This window comes from Lygodium microphyllum, chromosome 28 (assembly GCF_053477565.2).
Source record: "Lygodium microphyllum isolate KBCC chromosome 28, Lygodium_microphyllum_v1.1.10, whole genome shotgun sequence".
Classification (NCBI taxonomy): domain Eukaryota; kingdom Viridiplantae; phylum Streptophyta; class Polypodiopsida; order Schizaeales; family Lygodiaceae; genus Lygodium; species Lygodium microphyllum.
The window spans coordinates 39,855,484-39,875,292 of record NC_141162.1 but is presented as its reverse complement, the minus strand read 5'-3'; the positions used below and the strand labels follow the sequence as shown (position 1 = coordinate 39,875,292).

At 38.9% G+C, this 19,809-nt stretch overlaps 1 protein-coding gene across 1 annotated transcript in view; it reads right to left on the bottom strand.

Moving 5' to 3' along the window:
* The window catches only part of LOC148011374 (uncharacterized), a 32,555-nt gene extending 21,063 nt beyond the window's left edge, over window positions 1-11,492 (bottom strand). Inside the window, exons 1-2 of the mRNA XM_087670651.1 lie at window positions 10,426-11,492; window positions 10,267-10,322 (exon numbers count right to left, since the gene is read on the bottom strand). Of these exons, the coding sequence (XP_087526777.1) occupies window positions 10,267-10,322; window positions 10,426-11,487 (1,118 nt within the window). The 5' untranslated portion in view covers window positions 11,488-11,492. The remainder of the gene's footprint in view (window positions 1-10,266; window positions 10,323-10,425) is intronic.
* Window positions 11,493-19,809: the final 8,317 nt, after the last annotated feature.

Sequence of the window (19,809 nt, the reverse complement as noted above, 5' to 3'; positions counted from 1 at the left end):
CTAGCACTTTTCACGACTCTAAATTTACGTATGTATGGTGGAAAGATAAGCTATCTTCCATGCATACTACTAATGAAATGGTTTCTTCTATCCCTCAAAAACCTGCCACTGTGAAAGTATCTACTGATCGTTCAAGGGATCCACCTGCTTGACTTCTTTTGATACAAGAGGTAAGGTGATTACCCCTTGGGATCATTGTTATTCTTGGTTTGCTCCAAAGATGGGGGATCATCCTTCCACCTCCACATTTGAGCATCAGGTTCTAAATTCATTTGTAGTGCTGGCTTATTTCCTTGATGAGGGAACCCTTAAGATTTTAGCAGAAAAAACATAATTTGAGGCGAAATCAGCCTTGACCTTGATCATTCTTCTATTGATACATTCGAAGATTGCCACTTGAAATGTGTGGAATTTTCTCTCATAGCAAGCAACATGACATGGCACGAAAATAAATGGGATGTATTATGTGCTCTTGAGCATAAGAGTCATGGCGAAGCAGGGAAAATTGTGGACCACCATGGGTTTTGCTTGTTTTATACCGAGGATTTTGCAATGCATTACTCCAATATGCTCGTGGTTGTTCATGAGAAATTTCAGCTGGTCCTTGTTAAGAATGATGTACATGGCCACTTTTTGGTGATCGAAATTTTGTTTGAAGGGGAAGTTCTATGGTTGATTGGGCTCTATGCCCTGAGTGATCCCTTTCTAGACATGATCTATGGGACAGACTAAATGTAATGTTTATCGCTTGGTAGACCAGGTTTGTTGATGGGGGATTTTAATGTGTGTATTGATCCCTCACAGTTTATTTCTAAACACCCGATGATGAATGCACCAGAGAGTCATGCTAGGGATGATTTTTCTTTGGCTGTTCTTAAGCAAGACCTTTAGTCTTGGCTTTTTCCATCAGCCTCGGGATTCACTTTTCGTTCAGCACAACATACAACCACATGGTCTCAATTGGATCATATATACATTACGTAGGATGATGCTTCCTAGCCCTAGTGGTGATGTCATACCTCACAACTCTCCGAGCTAGAGAGAGTGTGAAAGGGTAGTGGTGGAGATGGGACATACATGTCTATTCAAGTGGTGGATCTTGAGCATGCTTTTGACATGCTGATGCATCAACTGCAGTGTAGTAGGCTCAAATCCTAGAGCTAGTTTGCCTTTCAAGCTCATGATGGGAGGTTAGACAATGGTGTTTGATCCTAATTTGTTTTCACATTAGGGAACCCCTTTGGCAGTTTGCCTTTCAACCTCATGATGGGAGGTTAGACAATGGTGTTTGCTCCTAATTCATTTTCACATTAGGGAACCCCTTTGGCAGTTTGGTTGAAGGCATGAAATCTATGGTCATGATGTGCTTTCTATAGAGATGGTTCACAAGCATTAAGATTCAGCTATTTCTACTTTTGCATTCAGGGATTGGTATGATCGACATCAACATTAGTGTCTTTCCAAGGTATGTTGGTGGTGGCTTGATTATGCCCACGCTTGGGTATCCATGGTTCCATCTAATTCTCATTGTTGTGTATACTATGATGTTATAAGTTTTTGGCAAAACTTTGTTGTAGTATGGGTTATGGTGATAGTTCCTAGGGGACTATTTTCCATTGTTGTATCATATTTCATTGTACTTGTTACCTTGATTTGAGGTTCAATGTTAGTTTTGTACATTTCATGGATTATTTGGGTTTTTATTGGGCATTTGAAAGGGTGCTTGAAGGGCACCTGAGTGGCTTGTTTCTAGCTGACTTGGTTGTCTCAGGCCTTGTTCCTCAGCCTATATATGGGCCTCCTCTCTACTCTCCAGCACATCATCTTGAATACTTGCATCCTCTGGTGGGAAGAAGATTGGAGGCACTCATTTGATCAGCCATTTCCCATGTGGTTTGTACTACTCATCTTCTCATGTTGTGCAATATGGATCCCATGGCCCATTTCTCCATTCAATTGAGTGCATGTGTTCTTGTGTTGGACCAAGAGGGGCCACAACACACAGAGAGAGAGAGAGAGAGAGAGAGAGAGAGAGAGAGAGAGAGAGAGAGAGAGAGAGAGAGAGAGAGAGAGGTCGAGCTGGAGTGAGCGTGAGAGTGTGATAACTGAAGAGAGTGTGAGTAGAGTGAAAGTACGAGTCGATTAGAGTGTAACAACAATGTGTTGGTACACAAAGAATAAAATGTATTTATACTTAGGGCACGCAAAAGGTGCGTTCACATGTACAATGTGCGTGTACTATACATGGAGGTTATCGGGCCTTTATCCCAACAACCTCCCACTTAAAGGTTCGATATGAACCTCTAGCTAACCAACTCCCACTAGTCGAATGCAATGCTCGTGCTGAGCTTTGCTTAGACTTTTAGTGAGAACATCTGCAGGGTTATCTTGTGTTTTAATTTGGTCAATGTAATTTGACCATCTTCCAAAATTTGTTTGATGAAGTGATATCGCATATCTATATGCTTTGTGCGTGAATGATACATGGTATTCTTAGCTAGATACACAACACTCTGGCTATCACATCCCAAAATTGCAGTACCCATCGACATGCCGAGATCATCTGCAAGTCTACTCAACCATATAGCTTCCTTAGAAGCTTCAGTAGTTGATATGTATTCAGCTTCAGTGGTACTCAGTGCAACAATGTTCTGCAACTTGGAACACCAAGAAACAGCCCCACTAACAACTGTAAAGACATACCCATTGGTGGACCTTAGAGTGTTCAAGTCACCTGTCGTGTCTGTATCACAATAACCTTGCAAATTAAGTGCACCCTGCCCATAGCAAATACTTTTTCTTTGTGTACCCTTAAGGTATCGAAGAATATACTTGACAAACTCCCAATGTGCTTTGCTAGGATTTGACATAAACCTGCTAACAACTCCCACTGCATGAGCAATGTCTGGACGAGTAGCAACCATAGCATACATAAGAGAGCCACAAGCTGATGCATAAGAAACTTCCTTCATAGCATTTGCTTCCATGTCATCTTTTGGGCTGTTGGCTTTGCTAAGCTTGAGATAAGGAGGTAAGGGTACCCCAAAAGGCTTAGCTTCAGCCATGTTAAATCTGTCTAGTACATCCAAGCTAGTCTTTTCTTTTCCCAACTAGTAGCATATCATCCACATACAAAACAAGTATGATGGGGCTGCCATCTATATCCTTTTTCATGTACAAGCAATGATCTGCATGGCTGCGTGTAAACTCATGAGATAGCATAAAAGTGTCAAACTTTTTGTATCACTGTCGTGGTGCTTGCTTCAGCCCATACAGGTTGCGTTTTAGCTTACACACCATCTGCTCTTTTCCAGGAACTACAAACCCCTCGGGCTGTTTCATGTAGATTTCCTCACCAATGTCACCATGCAAGAAAGCTGTTTTTACATCCATTTGATACAGCTCTAAATCGAAAATAGAAGTAAGAGCCAAAAGCACACGTAAAGTGGTCATCTTCACAACAGGTAAGAAGACCTCTTGGAAGTCAATCCCTTCCTTTTGTGCATATCCTTTGGCAACTAGCCTTGCCTTGTACTTAGGTTTTCCATCAATTGTCTTGACTTTGTACACCCATTTGTTTGGAAGTGGCTTCCTTTCTTTGGGGAATGATACAAGATCCCAAGTATCATTTGCATATAGAGATTTAATCTCTTCCTGTATAGCTAGCTCCCACTTATTGCTGAACTCATGACGTGGCCTCTTTGTATGCAAGAGACTCACCCTCATTTGTAAGCATTACATAATGCAAGGAGGGGGCAAACCTATGTGGTTGCCTTCTTACGCGTGTAGACCTGCATACCCAATGATCAACATTTTCAGGAATTGGGTTTACATCTAGAGGTATATTATTTTCAGCATTTATTGGTTGATGTAAACCATTTGCAGCATGCTGTTCATGCTGTACAGCACCTTCATTTTCATTTCCAGCACCTGCATTTTCATAATCAGCAAGCCTATCTTGCTGTCCATGACCTCCTTGTGCTCCTATTTGCTGTCCATCATCATCTGGCCCAAAAATAACAAGTTGATCATCAATTTCAGCCTGTGGTACAACACCTTGAGGCTCATTTTCTGAAGTAATGGGTGGCTGCAAACTCTGAAATTTCACATTTTTCAAATCTTCATTAGAGGCTAAAGTGCCTTTCAGCAATTTTACCTCATTAAACACAACATTACAGCTGTGAATAGTTTTCTTGGATTGAGGTAACCACACTCTGTAGCCAAATTCACCCTCATCACTAGCCCGTGAAAATGCCTTTGGTGGATTTTGGGTCAAGTTTGTTCCTCAGCTCATCCCTAACATGTACAAAAGCATCACAGCCAAATATACATAAATGGTTATATGAGGCCGATTTGCCAGACCAAACCTCCTCAGGGATGCCATTATTTAAGGACCTATTTAGAGAGCGGTTGCAAATGTGAACCGCGGTTTTGAGTGCCTCTCCCCAAAATGCATGAGGGAGATTAGCAGTGAACAGCATGCATTGCACTCTTTCACATAAAGTCCTGTTATATCTTTCAGCCACCCCATTTGAAGAAGGGCTGTAAGGGGCTGTAAGCTCCCTCTTAATACCATGCAAGTCACAAAAGGACTTGAATTCAGTCGATGTGAACTCACCCCCATTATCAGTTCTCAAGCATTTTAGCTTTCTACCTGTTTGAGTGGTCACAAATGCATGAAAAGTTTTAAAAACAGTAAACACTTCACTTTTCTTTTTTAGCAAGTACACCCAAATCTTCTTGGAACAGACATCAATAAAGGAGACAAAATATGCAACACCACCCAATGATTTCAAGGGCATACTAAATACATCAGAATGCACTAAGTCCAAGACATTGGACTTACGAGAGACACCAGAGTAAAATGAAATTTTTATTTGCTTTTCAAACTGACACTCATTACAAAAATCAAGTTTAGAGCCTTTTCCATCAACCCTCTTCAGAGAGGTAAGGACATCAAGTCCTTTTTGGCTCATATGGCCTAATCTCTTATGCCATAACTCCAAGTGGCTGCAAATTTTAGCAATTGCAAGAAACTTGCCATTCAAGGCTTTACAGTGCAAACAATACAAAGTGTCCTTCTTGGTTCCTTTTGCGATCAGTATGAAACTCTTTTTCACTTTCCACAAACCACTACCAAACATTGTGGTGTAGCCATGCAAGTCAAGCTGACTAACAGATAGTAAACTCTTTTTAATGCCAGGCATATATTAGACATCTTTCAACACAAGCTCTTGACCATTGTCTAAAGACAAGTGTACTGTGTCAATTCCATCAATGCTACAAGCATGGTTATTTTCAAGATACACCTTTCCATAACTGCCTGCGTTGAACATAGCAAAACACTCCAAGCAAGTAGTTACATGGAAAGAGGCACTAGAGTCTACAATTCAAGTCTGAGTGACACCATCATTAAGTGACAAGAGTGCATCAATCACATCAGACTTGGTAATCTGCATATCTTGTATGCGACATACAAGGGTATCATAATCAACTGCACATAATACATCAGCCTTTGTATTTGAAAGCTCTTCTATGACCACGCTAGAGGCCACATTGGCCTTTCCTTTGCTTTTGGTTGTCTCCAATGCATCTGCCTTCTCTTCCTTGTTTTTTTTATCTCCTGCATTCTTCTTTCTCTCTTGTTCCTTCTTATAATACCTGCAATCAGGTTTCTTGTGGCCCTTCCGACCACAGTGATAACAAGTAATGTCACTTTTTTCCTTTCCTTTGCTCTTGCTCCTGTTTCTCTGCTCTGCATTTGCATTTTTCTTTTCAGCCCTGCCTCTTACATTATACGCTGAGTTGCCACCTTCTCCACTAGACATGCATCTAATTTCTTCATTCAAGATAGAACCCCTCACCCCATCATATAAGAGATTGGGGTTATTGCTGAGTGAAACCACCAAGGTTTCCCAAGAGTTAGGCAGTGCCATGATAAAAAAGATTGCCCTCAACTTATCATCAAAGTCCAAATTTGCATCTTTGAGCTAATTTAGAATCCCTGTAAATGCACTCAAGTGCTCAGTTGCAGGCTTTGACTCATCTAGTCGCATATTCACCAACTTGTGCATTAAAAGCACCTGATTAATAGATGTGGTGATCTCATAAGTATTTTTCAGCTTCTCCCATATTGCATAACCTGTATCTAAACCCTTAATGTCTATCAGAGTGTCATCAGTGACACCCATCTTTATGTAAGCCACAATCTTTTTATTCACTATGGCCCAATCTGCATCAGACATTAGTGCGGGTTTATCTTCCTGCAAAGCATCCTCACAATCCTTTAGTAACAAAATGCCTTGCACATGGTCTTTCCAAAGGTCAAAGCCATGATCATCAAACCGTTTGATCTCCATCAAACTCTTGATGTGTGAACTGGAAGAAGTTGCAGCCATTTTATTACGAACACAAAAGTAAATGCACTAATCTGCAAAAGCACAAGCTGTACCAGCAAGATGCACTGCTATTTTTTCTCAACTAGAAGTAAATTTTTGTTGCTTGTACATGAACCAGCCAACAAACGGGCAAAATATGCAGAAATTTACCAAATTATGTGCAAATCCCCAAAATTTCAAGTCCAAAATTGCATAAATGTCAGTCAATCTGACCCAACTGAGCAAAACTTTGCCAATACATAAAAAGCCTCAAATTTCTGGGATCCAATGTCAGGAAATTTTGCCGAGAAGAGTGGAAATCCGACAAATTTGGTAAAATCCCCAAATTAATTTGGGTCACTTCTCACAATGTCTACAATTTTTGACTCGGAATATACTGTCAGGCCTAGATGGGATCAAATCTGAGAAAAGCCCCAAATTCTCTACCTCGATTTGCATAGATTTTGAAACTGTGCTTCCACGCGTGAACTCCGTCAAGGAAGAGGATAAAGGGATTTAAGGAAAAATGAATTTTAGGTTTTAAAAAAAGGGGGAAAGGGGTCTGTTGACCCGTCAGGCGGGTCGCGTGGCGGCGCTTGCCTCTTGCGTGACGTCGTCATTCGCTTGTCGCGCACGTGCCTGCCAGTCGCCCGTCGTTGCTCTGCACGCTTCAGCCCACTTTGTCCTTGCCGTCGTGCCTGCATGTGCCTTGCAAGTCCTCGCGACTCTTGCTAGGTCCCCGCACTGCACGTCGCCTGCTACCCACAGAGGTCGTTGCTTGTCGCCTGCTTATTGAAGGTTGCCTGCCTATCACCCGCTTACAGAAAGTCACCTGCCGGTCCACGACACGAATGCTCAGTCACGTACCTGTTGGTTCACGACACGAATACTCAGTCGCTCTCCTGCTGGTCATGTTCGACTGGTAAGACGTTGAGAAGCGTGCACAGAACCTACAGCTCTGATACCAGTTGTTGGACCAAGAGGGGGCACAGCAAAGAGAGAGAGAGAGAGGGAGGTCGAGCTGGAGTGAGCGTGAGAGTGTGACAGTTGAAGAGAGTGTGAGCAGAGTGAAAGTACGAGCCCATTAGAGTGTACCAACAATGTGTTGGTACACAAAGAATAAAATGTATTTATACTTAGGGCATGCAAAAGGTGCATTCACATGTACAATGTGTGTGTACTATACAAGGATGTTACCGGGCCTTTATTCCCGACAACTTGCTACTCTTGTTCATTCTATTCAATGTTCAACACTTAATCTCTATTGCTTCCGTTGCATCTCTCATTCTCACTCTTGTAAGGCTATTTTGGATTTTACCTTTAAATACTTTGTTCCAAGGGGATTTATTAGTAGAATCTTTGTTTTGTCTTTTGGTTTTTTACTTTTCACTTAAATTGGCATGTTTTGTTGGCATTTTTCTGGCTCTTAAATCAGCCCCAAGGCACAATTATTCAATTTAGATGACATGAAATACCTTTTAATAGGCCAACTAGCTCAAAATGTTCTATAAAAAGGGTCACTCAATTGCACTAACGCTTTCTCCCTTTCATTCCTCCTCTTTCATCTTTACCCTCATTAGTGCCAAGTTCCCTCCAACATGTCTCCTTCTTCAAGTTATTTTCCACAAACTACAAGGTGTTGTCCTTCATCATGAGCTACCGCCTTGTTGCCTCTACCCTAGTTGTTGCTACCATGTGCAACAGATGTGTTCCGATCAGCTGCTCCCTACCTATGTAGTCCTTCGGGAATGCCTTGTTACTGTTGGTGGCTGTGTGGAGCTGCTTAAGCTAAAAAAGGTGCATTACACATTAAACCTTCATTAGGTCATAAACAGCCCCAAAACTCAAATGCACTTAGTACACTTTAGTGTCCCATAAGCAAACTCCCCCACTTTTGGTTGGTTCCATCTCTACAAATAGCAAGTGTGCTAGGTCACTTATATCCCTTGATTGGTGCTTTCTAGACTTAGGATTTCTCTTAGGTGGATGACAGACTCTGACATCGCCCTCAGCTTGCTTCCGTGTGAGTCATCGGCTGTTGGACAACTCTGCCCTTGAGCATTGTATACACATTCATTCATTATTCAGCAGTTTCCATTGATTCAATTTATCTTCATTTTTTAGTTTTGCATTAGTGTTTGTGTTCACTGTGTTTCAATCATGGTCATACACTTTGCATTTTCTTTTGGAAAACCTACCATATTTCCACATGGTATCATAGCCGGTGCACTTCAGAAGAGTACCTTGGAGTGCTTAGTTTTGTTCTTGACCACACTATACATCACATATTGACTTATGATGGCTCATACCACTCCATCTTGGGATCCTCTAATGCTTTATGAAGCCACTCCTTCAATGGAGGCCCTGTTTGCTTGAAGGACAATGCTTCATCATCATCATCTATTTCCTAACCTCTTACGATCATTCAAAATGGCCCAGCTCTTCATGTCAAAGATGTCCCAACTAGTGCTAGGAGAACCAAAGCACAGTCGTTTGTACTTGATGAAACATTGTTAGTTTAGAAAGAAGCCTAGAAGATCATTCATTGTCCTTACGGAAGCTTCAGGTGCAACACTTCAGGAGCTTTAGGGCATTCATCACAGAGGGTGGCTCCTGCATTGTGCTTTGGGCCCACACGGACCACAAAACAAGGATGTAGAACGAGTAACATGCAATATGATGATATGGGACATGAAGCAAAATGGAAAGAAGTTGTGCTTTTGGCATTTTTATCTCTGAGAATAATTGTTCCCTCCGGTTATGGGTTGACAATCCCTAGCAGGCACATTTTAAACCCACTGCATGTCAATCAAGGTTTGGAAGATCTCATTGTGTGAGACATTAAGAAGGTTCAATGTTTGCTCTTGTTCAACACATAACAAATTCACCATGTTAAGTACTTTGGCTGGGCTTTGGAGTTCCCTCATGTAGGCTCAAGTCTTAGAGGACAATGAATGGAGACTCATGCTGTGAGGCTTTTTCCTAAGGGTGTAAACATGTCTAAGGATGGGACAATGACATATGAACTAGCCAAGGTGTGCAAGGACTGTTCTTTTGCAAATATGGAGGTGGCGAGGCTGAGTTGGTGGAGCTCGGGAAGCTAAGGCTGAAGTGGTGTTAGTGAAAGAGGAAGTAGCATTTGTGTTTGACAAGGTGGTGGTGAAGAGGCAACATGTGTGCTGCTGTCAAAGGCCCAGCAATGTCAAGCGTGTTTGTAGAGGTGTGGAGACGGCTCATGGATGGAAGTTGTCCTTGTGGGTTGCAAGATTTCAATCTTAGTCTCCCTGAAGGATTGCCCAATAACTTCTACTTATGCACTAGCTTTGGAGTTGTAGAGGACTGTAATGCTGATGCTATTGGTATGCGAGCCTTGGGTTGAGAGTTTGATTCAACTTGCTTTTACGGTTTTACAGAGGGTTGAGAGTATTTCCATTTTACGTGTGTGCTTTGGGTCTTCTAAAGCTTGGAAATAAAGGCAAAAGGTATCAGTAAATGGCTGCAGAAAAAGCAATAAAATGCATTAACTGCACTCAACTAGATTTAGTAACAGCTGCATAGTTGATTACAGTCAGGTCTTTCTTGTCTTTAATCAATCATTCCTATCTTTAACCATGAGGTTCTGGATAGGATAAGCACACCTACTCCAACATGGCTTTGGCTTGCAGATCAAGAGGATGGTGCGTGTGTAGTTCTTTGACCGAAAAACAAAAAAGAGAATAGCTGAGTGCCAAGGTTCAGCTCAATTGCATGATCAACCCCTCAAATAGAAGAAACAATAGGTACCAGCCTTCTCATATTTGTGAACAAACTCTCCTCTACCAAGCTTTTTAAAGTTTTGCAGTAGAATAGAACTGTAAATATCAAAGAAAAAAAAAGAGAGAGATCATACTCTGTTGCCAAGTGCTTTGTTTCATCTTTGAAGTTGGAAGTTAAATAGAGGTCACCCTGAAAGAAGTTGGAAGTGTTTAGTATGCTGCAGAGATAACATTCAATGTGCAAACCTGAGAAAAAGAATTGCAAAGATCAACCCATCATGTGTTACTTTTACCAATTCTAGATTCTGAAGTCTAGATTCACTTTTCTGTTTCATACTGCAAAGAAAGATATCAGGTTCTGTTGCAACTAGACTCTTTGAAGTAGCCAACAAGGTCTTGTCAGAACCAGGGGCATCAGTAGAGGTGGAATGTGGCTCTTGAGTCAAGAGTTTCCATCCTACAGTCTCCAGGTCAGTAGCAACTCCATTTATGCCATTTTTTTCACATGTCTCTTCATGGTTTTGATTTAACGTTCCTTGTAATCCCTCGTATGTTGCTGAGAGAACAATCTTATGGTTCTGTTCCTTTACAGAACCGTCATCCTCTATAATTGCATGCTCTATGTCTACATTCCATTGAGCATTGCTTGAGGTGTTGACCTCTTGCAGATGTACTAACCCAGCTTCAAGTGGTGAAGTTTCTTTTGCAGGTTCCTCTATTTCCATCCCTAAATCATGATCTTTGCCATGTAAATCTGCCATAAGAGAATTGTCTAACACCTCAGATTCAGCGACAGTGGGAATTGTAGGAGAAGGAAACACGTCATTTGAACAAGACGAGTTACGAGGCCTGTCTTCTATCTGATGTTCCACAAAGACTTCCTCCAAGTCTCCTGCAATTTCCACATGTGAATCCGTATCTTGCAGGGTTTCGTGAAACAAAGAAGCATCCCAATCCTCTTTTTCCTCATCTTCTTCTATTTCAGAAGGTTCATTATAACCCTCATCGTGCGGCTGACTCTTATCTTCCTGAACAGGATCAGCAATGACAATAAAAGGAGACTCGTTCCTGTCATCGGTGGTAATTTCTTCTTCGACTGATGATTCTTCCATGGGGATGAATGCATCCTCTTCTTGGCTGCGTTTCCTGCTACGGTTAAGAATTCTGTCACGAAATCTGGCGAAGGTGGTTTTCTTAAACCTCGTCTTCGGAACGGCAGCGACAGATTCACCTGTGACTTCCAGAACACCATCGCTGGTTGCGCCATGGCTGGGGTTTGGTGGAGAAGAAGCGGGAAAAGCTTCCCGAGTCGTTGAAGAAGGCGAAGGCTGTTCCATGTGGCCCCCTCCATTCATAACAGATGGACAGGTTGTTAGGGAGTTGGAATAAGAATGGCACTTCTGGGCGCCCGACTCAAAAAATCATGGGCGCCCGCCCGTTCATGGCCTAGACACGAGTAGATACTTTAATATAAGAATGGCACTTCCGGGCGTCCAACTCAAAAATCATGGGCGCCTGCCCGTTCGAGGCTTAGACACGAGTAGATACTTTGATATACCAAAGGAGACGCATAGCCGAGGGTTTGAGCACCCCATAAACTCAACCTACAACCCCGCTGGCCTGCCCATTCAAGGTTTGTAGAAATTTAACCTTTAATCTATTCTATGTATTATTTGAAGGTTTGGTTTGGTAACCCCCAACCAAAGTGTTGGAGCTCGAGTTTTCACCTACTTACAATTCTTTGTGCATATCTATTATATTTTACGTAAATGGTTTTCAAGAAAAGGAAGAGTGTTTATATTCAAGAAAATTCAAGAAAAAGGAAAGATAGAGAGACTGCACTCTCTCTCAGCAAACTTTGTGTGTGTGTGTGTGTGTGTAAGCCACTCTCAAGAGAGGTCCCTCTCTCAAAAGGCTAGCAAGCATTGCACCAATAGCAGTGGGTGGCTAGGAGGTAAACATGCACAAGTGTAGAGGTGGGTGGCATTGCATCATTGCAAAATTCACCTTCATTGACATGCTGAGAGAGAGAGTATGCTGACCTGATGGTCTGATGTAATAGAAAGTAAGAGATACAAAGAGAATGTTGACTTGATGGTCTGATGTAAATATTCACTATCTAATTCAATTATCTTCACGAAAAAAGGAGAGAGAGAGAGAGAGAGAGAGAGAGAGAGGAAAGCAAGATATCTGATAGAGGTAAAAGAAAAGGTGTTGCTTTGTCAAGAAAAGGTGTTACGGCAATGATCGGTTTCCAATGTTCATGGGGTAGGTGATGTGGGCCATCAAGGCTCATGGCCTGTGGTGGCATTAGGTATGCTTGCAAGCAAAGGTAGCTATCTCACCACTCAACTCCAACTGCCTTTGTGCTTTCTAGCCATTTATGTAATTTCAAAGTCATAGACCTTGGCTTCGATAACATCTTCTAGAACTTACCCATGTTGTAGACTCAATGGAAGCAAAATTATCGAGTGGGCCAGGGTAGGAGTCTAACTTCACATATATCTATACTCTCTCGCATGTACAGAAAGCAAGCATCTTTAATCCAAATGCATAACAAAAAACCATGTTGTGAAGCTACACGAGACCAAATTGACTAATCAAGCATCGATGATTAGATGACATCAAACCAAACATTCAATTTGACTAACAAGGTGTCGTGGATTAGATGGTGTCAAACTAGATGATGCCAATGCTTAGGAGGAGGAGGAGGACATGCAAATTGACTGACTAGGTGGTGCATATTGGATGACGTCAAACTAGACGATACCAATGCTTAGAAGTGAAGGAAGGTAAACAACCTGTTGCCAAATTATGATCATCAGTAAAGTGTTGATAGATGCTAATTTAGAGCTATTTTTATAAGATTATTCATGCAAACTAGATGGTTCCAATTATGTATTACACAATATTTCTTACAAAATTTAATAAAATTAAGTCACAAAGCGATATTTGATGATGCAATTATAGAGTAGAAGTGGAGGAGTTTAGGATATTTTAGATGAGAATTTTTAGAGATTATAATTAGTAAGTAGTAAAAGATGAATGCATGTTTAGATTTATGGAAGTGGTAGACATTTTGAGATGGAAGAAAATGCGAATATAATTTAGTATGTATGCATAGAATTTAGGCTAAAGAACTATGGGTAGGGTCAAAAATAGGTGAGAGATGTGGAAGGGTGCAAGAGATAATCGATTCAAGTATGAAAGCTAAAATTTTGAACAAGTGGGCAATTAAGAAGTAGAAGAGGCGTTGTCTTGTGAAGAGTTGTTGTTCAAGAGAGAGAAAGAGAGCAAGATTGTGGGTGTCAACATGGAGGAGGATTGCTAATCATTTGGTACACCATTCTCAATCTTTTTTAGCATATATTGGTTGCAAACTATCCCTCTTCCATCTCCTTTCTCATCATTCCATTCATGAAGACCATTTTATCACATAGAGGAATAAAATTATAGCAAGATTAAGGGAATATTCAAAGATATTGGTATGGAGCAAAGGATATTAGAATATATCAAGATTATGGGGCACAACTAGAGAGGAGAAGCAACTATCAACATTGTCAAATATAGTAGACAGTTTGAATTCCTTCAATTAAATGGGCACTTTCTTTTGTAGTTAAAATTAAAGTGGAATGATAAGTTTGAATGGAAAATGGTGTTGAAAGGATTGCTCTTTTGATTTTTGGGTATCAAAGTAGTAGAATGGAGTTGAATTACTATATTCTATGGATCAAAATGATGAGAAAATGGTGGAAAATAGCCTGAAAACTATACTTTTAGGCCCAAACTAGAAAATATTAGAAAATCTAAGCATTACTAATAAGAAGTAAATTAAAAAATCGTTAAAACACATTGAGGGGAAAAAAATCACTTTGATATGATGAATATAATGAGAGATATGAGCATTTTAGTAATCAGAATGTTAATTTTTCCATAATTAGGGATAAATAAGAAGATTAAGGGCAATATATTAAAAAATAGTTTAATCATGGTTAGAGGGACGTACTTATGATTTTTCAACCATTATAGAGCTTTGACTATAAAGATACATAATTTTTAGTAATAAAAATGAGAAAATTTTAAGTATTTTTAGGGAGTGATTAGTGAATATTACGTAGAAACGATAACATTCATGGATGATTCTTTGCATGCGAGATATATTGGTTACGGAAAAACTTTGGTTTAGAGCATTTTTCAATGGCTCAAAGTAGTTGTTATGGATATTTTGATTTTATTGCACAAATTAAAATAAAATTAATAAGTAAAGATAGAGAGGAATTTTGTTGAAAGTATAAAAAGAGACTATAGTTTATTTTCTAGTCATAATGTGTTGATAAAATTTCATAGATAATGGAGTTTCTTTAAGGGTACTTTATTTGTAAAATAAGTTTAGAGCTAAAATAATAATTAGTAAATATTAGAGGTTATGTCATAGTGTTCATGGGAGTTAAAGGTGCGTTAATGGTTTTAATTCAAATACTTTCTCTGATGTAGATATTGAAGGAATTGGGTTTAATATGGTAGTAGTCTTAGTTCAAAATGAGGTCTCGATAGTGAAACTTAATGGATTTAAAGTGACCTAAATGAAAGTATTGGATTAGATAAATGTTGGACTACATGTGGGGAGTCAACATATCCTTTATCTAGTTAGTTGATTTGGAGTTAGTAATACCTCATTAGATCACATTTAGTTCTTAATTAACATAATGGCTTTATATATAGCCATTTTGCTTGTTTATCAAGGAGGCTCTTAGGGGGCCATCATTTTTTGTGTGTTTGCCCAAGAGAGGCAAGCATGTTAATTAAGGAGAAGAGGGGGTGGTCTATGCTATTTTAATAACTTAAATACAATTTAAAAAAATATTAAGGATGAAGAGGCCACACTAAAAAGGAATAGAAATGGAGGAGAGATCTATAAGATATTTCGATTATTTAAACAAAAACTCTTTCAAAGCTTAATATCCCTGAAAGGAAACAAATAATAAACCACCATAAGAATGGTAGGAGTAACATATGAGGAGTCTCTCTTGAGAGAGATAAGAAGAAGCTATAGAGCCTATGGTTAGAATCCTACATCTATTTGACCTACTTATCGAACTTTAGTTACTTCCAAACTTGGTGAAAGAGTTTCTAAATATAATACTTGCAAAGTTTAAAGAAGTGAGATTTTGATGAGCTATTATGACATAGCTTTCCTAAATTGCCACAAGATATTCAACACATTATCACAAACAAGACTAGGAATACCAAATTAGTGGATAGGGATAAGCATTTTGGCCCCCAATTGTGGATTGATTTCAAACAACTATACACTTGGAATTGGATGTTCCACGGAGGATTGTTCTATTAGCATTACACTTTAAATTGGTAGATGAAATTCAACCTAACACTATTAGCATGCAAAACCACTTTGATTGGTTTTATAAGGAAGTATACAAGTCTTTTAGGAGAATAGATTGGGCCTATGTATCTTCGTGGGTGGCAATATCTAGAGTGATTAACATTTGACACAAAGGGAGTGAGGAAAGTAGCTAAAATATTAAGCTTAGTAGAAAAGTTGGGTGATGATTTACCATATGGATTAGAAGATAATGAGCTACCTGATATTCTTATGAAGTTGAGTTTGTATAAATAGGGGCTTCTATAGTAGAGGATGATTTCAAATTACAATTAGGAGAGACAAACAATGAGCTTTGAGGGAATGAATGGGACCAATAAGGGTAGCTCGAAGAAGGAGTCAACTACAAGTCAAGAGATAGAGGGGGATATAAAGGCAAAGAGTCAAAGCAGTGATGGTTCTATTGGTTCTAATAATATTTCTATGGAGATTGTAAAACATAGGATAAACAAAGACTCCACTAGTCATAACATGAAAAATAACAATGTAGATAGTTTTTAAGAATATTGGGATCTTAGCAAATTATTTGCTAACCCAAAAGAGTGAGTTCCAATCTTTGAAAGTACTGAGAGTGTTATATATGGCCGTGAGAGAACTTGTACAACTTATATAAACATTGCAGGTGGTGGATGCCCATCACTGTCACTTCATTCTTTATTCTTTCAATGACATTTGAATAAAGGGAAGGCCGGTTACACATTGTGACTATTGGAGTTCCCACATCTTCTCTCTCTCTCTCTCTCTCTCTCTCTTGCTTCTTCCACAATAGCTCTTGCTTTCGCTCACCTGCTTCCACAACGTGCTCACTCCCTTCAATTGGTATCAAAGCCAACCATTTGAGCAGCTTCTTCATCCTTTGCTTCAGCTCAAATTTGAAGCTTCAACTCAAGGTTTCACAGTAGCCATTGTTTCTTTCCCTCAAGGTATGCATTGAGTCTTTCCTTCTTCCGACTTATTCTAGCTTGCTCTACGCTTGTCAAGGAGCTTTCTAAGGCTTAATTGAGCCCTATTGAGTGCTTATTGAGCTAAGGAGCAACCATTTTATCCATTTTTGAGTGGATATAGAGCATGTTGTAGAAATTGTGGATAACTATTGCAACTTGACAGCATTGTCATATTTTTGCCATATCTGTTGCATACGGTATTCGATTTAGGCATTCTATAGCTAGAAACAAAGAGTGTGACGAGATTTACAAATCTAGGTACTTTTAAAGTTGATTCTATGCTTTTTTTTCTCTCTATTTCACATGGAACATAAATGTTCTAGTTTTGGACAACAAACAATAACTTCCATAATGCATGTTTGATGCTTTCGGGGCTGCTATTTTGGTGCTTGGATGGTATGTTTATGATTTTAGACTGATTTAAGCTTAAAATAGATCAAATTTCACTGTCATTTTAGTACTATAATAATAGGTCAACAAGCATTTATCAATGAAAAGCTTATGCCTAATGCTCATTGATGCTTTACAGGATACTCAATGGATGTGCCGCTACCTCTATTGTTATGTATACTTACCAATATGCTATGGCATGCTTTTGAGTCGAGATTTGAGCTCTTTTGCATTAATATTGGCTATGGTTAGATGCCTTGGTTACTCAATGAATTATGCAATTATGGGCTTGAAGAATCTATTGGGTTCTATGCTCTTAGCATATGCTTCATGCATCTTGGATACTAGAATATCATTCAGATGATGTTTTGAGCCTTACTCGCTCATTTGGCATTCAACTTTTGCTTTAGTGGGAGCTACTCGGCTTTATGTATTGAGCCACATTGACACTTGGATATACTACAAAGAATTTGGTTTATCGTGGTGAGCTTGAGCTTATCACAATGAGACAATGGAACTCATCATGACATGTACATGCTCTCTTGATATTTATTGGATGCAATTATCTTGTCATGGGTTGATTTGATCTCTTGGCTTGGACCTGATAGTTATGTGTGTCAGGATGTTGCCAATAGTATTTATATGTTTTTGGGTTATGTATTGAGCTTTTACTTAGTGGATTATGCATCTCGCATTTCTCTTCATTTACCCTTGAGAGCTACCATGTGCATGACATCTATACCTATTGCATGTATGATTTTTGACACATTTCCCTTGTGACAGTCTTTAGTGTCGATTGATCTTGGATTCTTCTCTCTTGGTTGCTCACAGTTGGTTGTTGGCATATTGCAATAATTTATTGTAGCAACCTATCATTTCAATTTTATGCTTTCTATTTGAGGGCAGTCACCTCTACTTAACAGTTTCTTGACTATAGTTTATAGAGAGCTCATTATTTTGTCATTGCCTCTTTTTTTTGACTTGATTTAGTAGTGGTTTTGTGGCTAATTAGCAAGATATTATAGCATCCCGTTTTTCTCTTATGTGCACTTGCTTGGTCTCATTATGGCTAGTGGTTCTCGTGATGGTGCTATCTTCAATATTGAGAAACTAGATGGAACTAATTACAGCTATTGAAAGACCCATATATGGTAGATCGTAGTGCACAAAATGTAGGTTAAACCACTCAAAAATAGGAGTGCCAAACCCAAAAACATGGCAATGGAGGATTGGGATGAACTAGATGAGTTATGCAAGTCCATGATTATTTTATCACTCTCTAAGCAGGTTCACTACAATGTTGTAACTAAAAATTAGACTACATATGAGCATTGGACATTGTTAGGGCTTGAATTACATAATCTATTTATTAATTTTAAGATTGTACTTATATGCATGTAGGTGTTGGTAATTAGCATATGTAAAGTGACGTGGAAATGTCATGTGACTTTACGTGAAGTGAAGATGCATGTCCTAGGTATCAGGAATTGTAACCTTTCAGATTTTTTTGTGATCATGAATGAGAAAAATATTTAGGATAGTGCCTCAATATGGTCACATTGATGATGTGTGTTTCTATATATTTGTGTTGGTTTTCGAAAAACTAATGTTGTCTATTTTGAGTTATTCATTCATGAATGGTCGTGATGATAATAAACTATGTGATATTTTTCAAGACAATAGTTTTGCATTAATGAATATAATATGTATTTCATGTCTACATATCATTTCTAAATATTAAATGCTTAAAATGACAGCAAATTGATTTAGAAAGTTATCTGCAACAATAGGGTAATTTCAGGTAGTCTACTATTTTTTGTGTTTCTCTTATGGTCTTGAGAGACCATAACACTTTCGTGATCCTACTGGTTTCATGGGCATAATTCTCATGATTTAGGCATCAAGCATGGAAATAAGAAATTTGCAAGAGCAGCGTGTGCTGAAAGTAGAGGACTATAATATTTGAAGATTGGGTGCAACAAAGGATTCAAATTTATTCAAAGAAGATTTTAGTAATGTCTATAAGGCAGATCATTCTACTTTCATCTTCCCTTCTTGAAGTTCTTGTTGTAAGTTCCATTCGAATGCTTTAATTTCAAGATTCATACAATGTAAACAATATAGTATTGCAATGCTTCAGTTAATAGCTTGAAGATCCCAATCTATTCAAGAGTTCTCAATGCCATGGGTTCAAAGCAGTTTGGCTCCAGTTGAAATTTCTAATCTATAACAACCTCAGGTAATTCACTATATGTATAGCCTCTATATCACACGCATTCAAGGACTATTATAAATATCATTATCTGTGAATTTGCCATTAATAAAAAATAACCCTTTTCTATTCAGTTTGTAAGTAACCCCTTTATATGGGATCCTTTTGTATGTAAAAAAAGTGTAAAAATTGTATTTTTAAAATCCCCTATGTTGAACCCACGTGATACATGCATATATTTATGACTGACCTCCCTAAGGTAACAACTAGTAGTTTCAAGTGTTCATTTTTGGAAGTTTCAAGACATAGCCCTAATTTCAAGTCTCCATGTTTCTTCTTCAAATTGAAATGTCAGTAGTAGTAGAGGAAGATACAGGAGTAGCAAAAGAGGGTGCTGCCTTTTAAAGGAAATTGGAGATGATGAGAGAAAGGTGATCTTTTTTCTAAGAAGACATTATGATTCGTTTCTATAATTGGAGGGTATCACATTATCTCTTCTTTAAAATGTCTTGCATTTGGGCTATTTTAGAGCAAATAGAGATTCAAACAAATTCAAGATAGACATGCATTCAAGTGTATTCTTGCAATTTAGACAGTGTCCTGCAACTCATGCATGTTCCTACATTTTAGGTAAATTCATGTAATTTAGGCAGATTCATGTAATTTAGATGTTCAAGAGATGGTGGAAAAATATATGAAGAAGACTCACAAGAAATGTGCTACGAAATAGCAA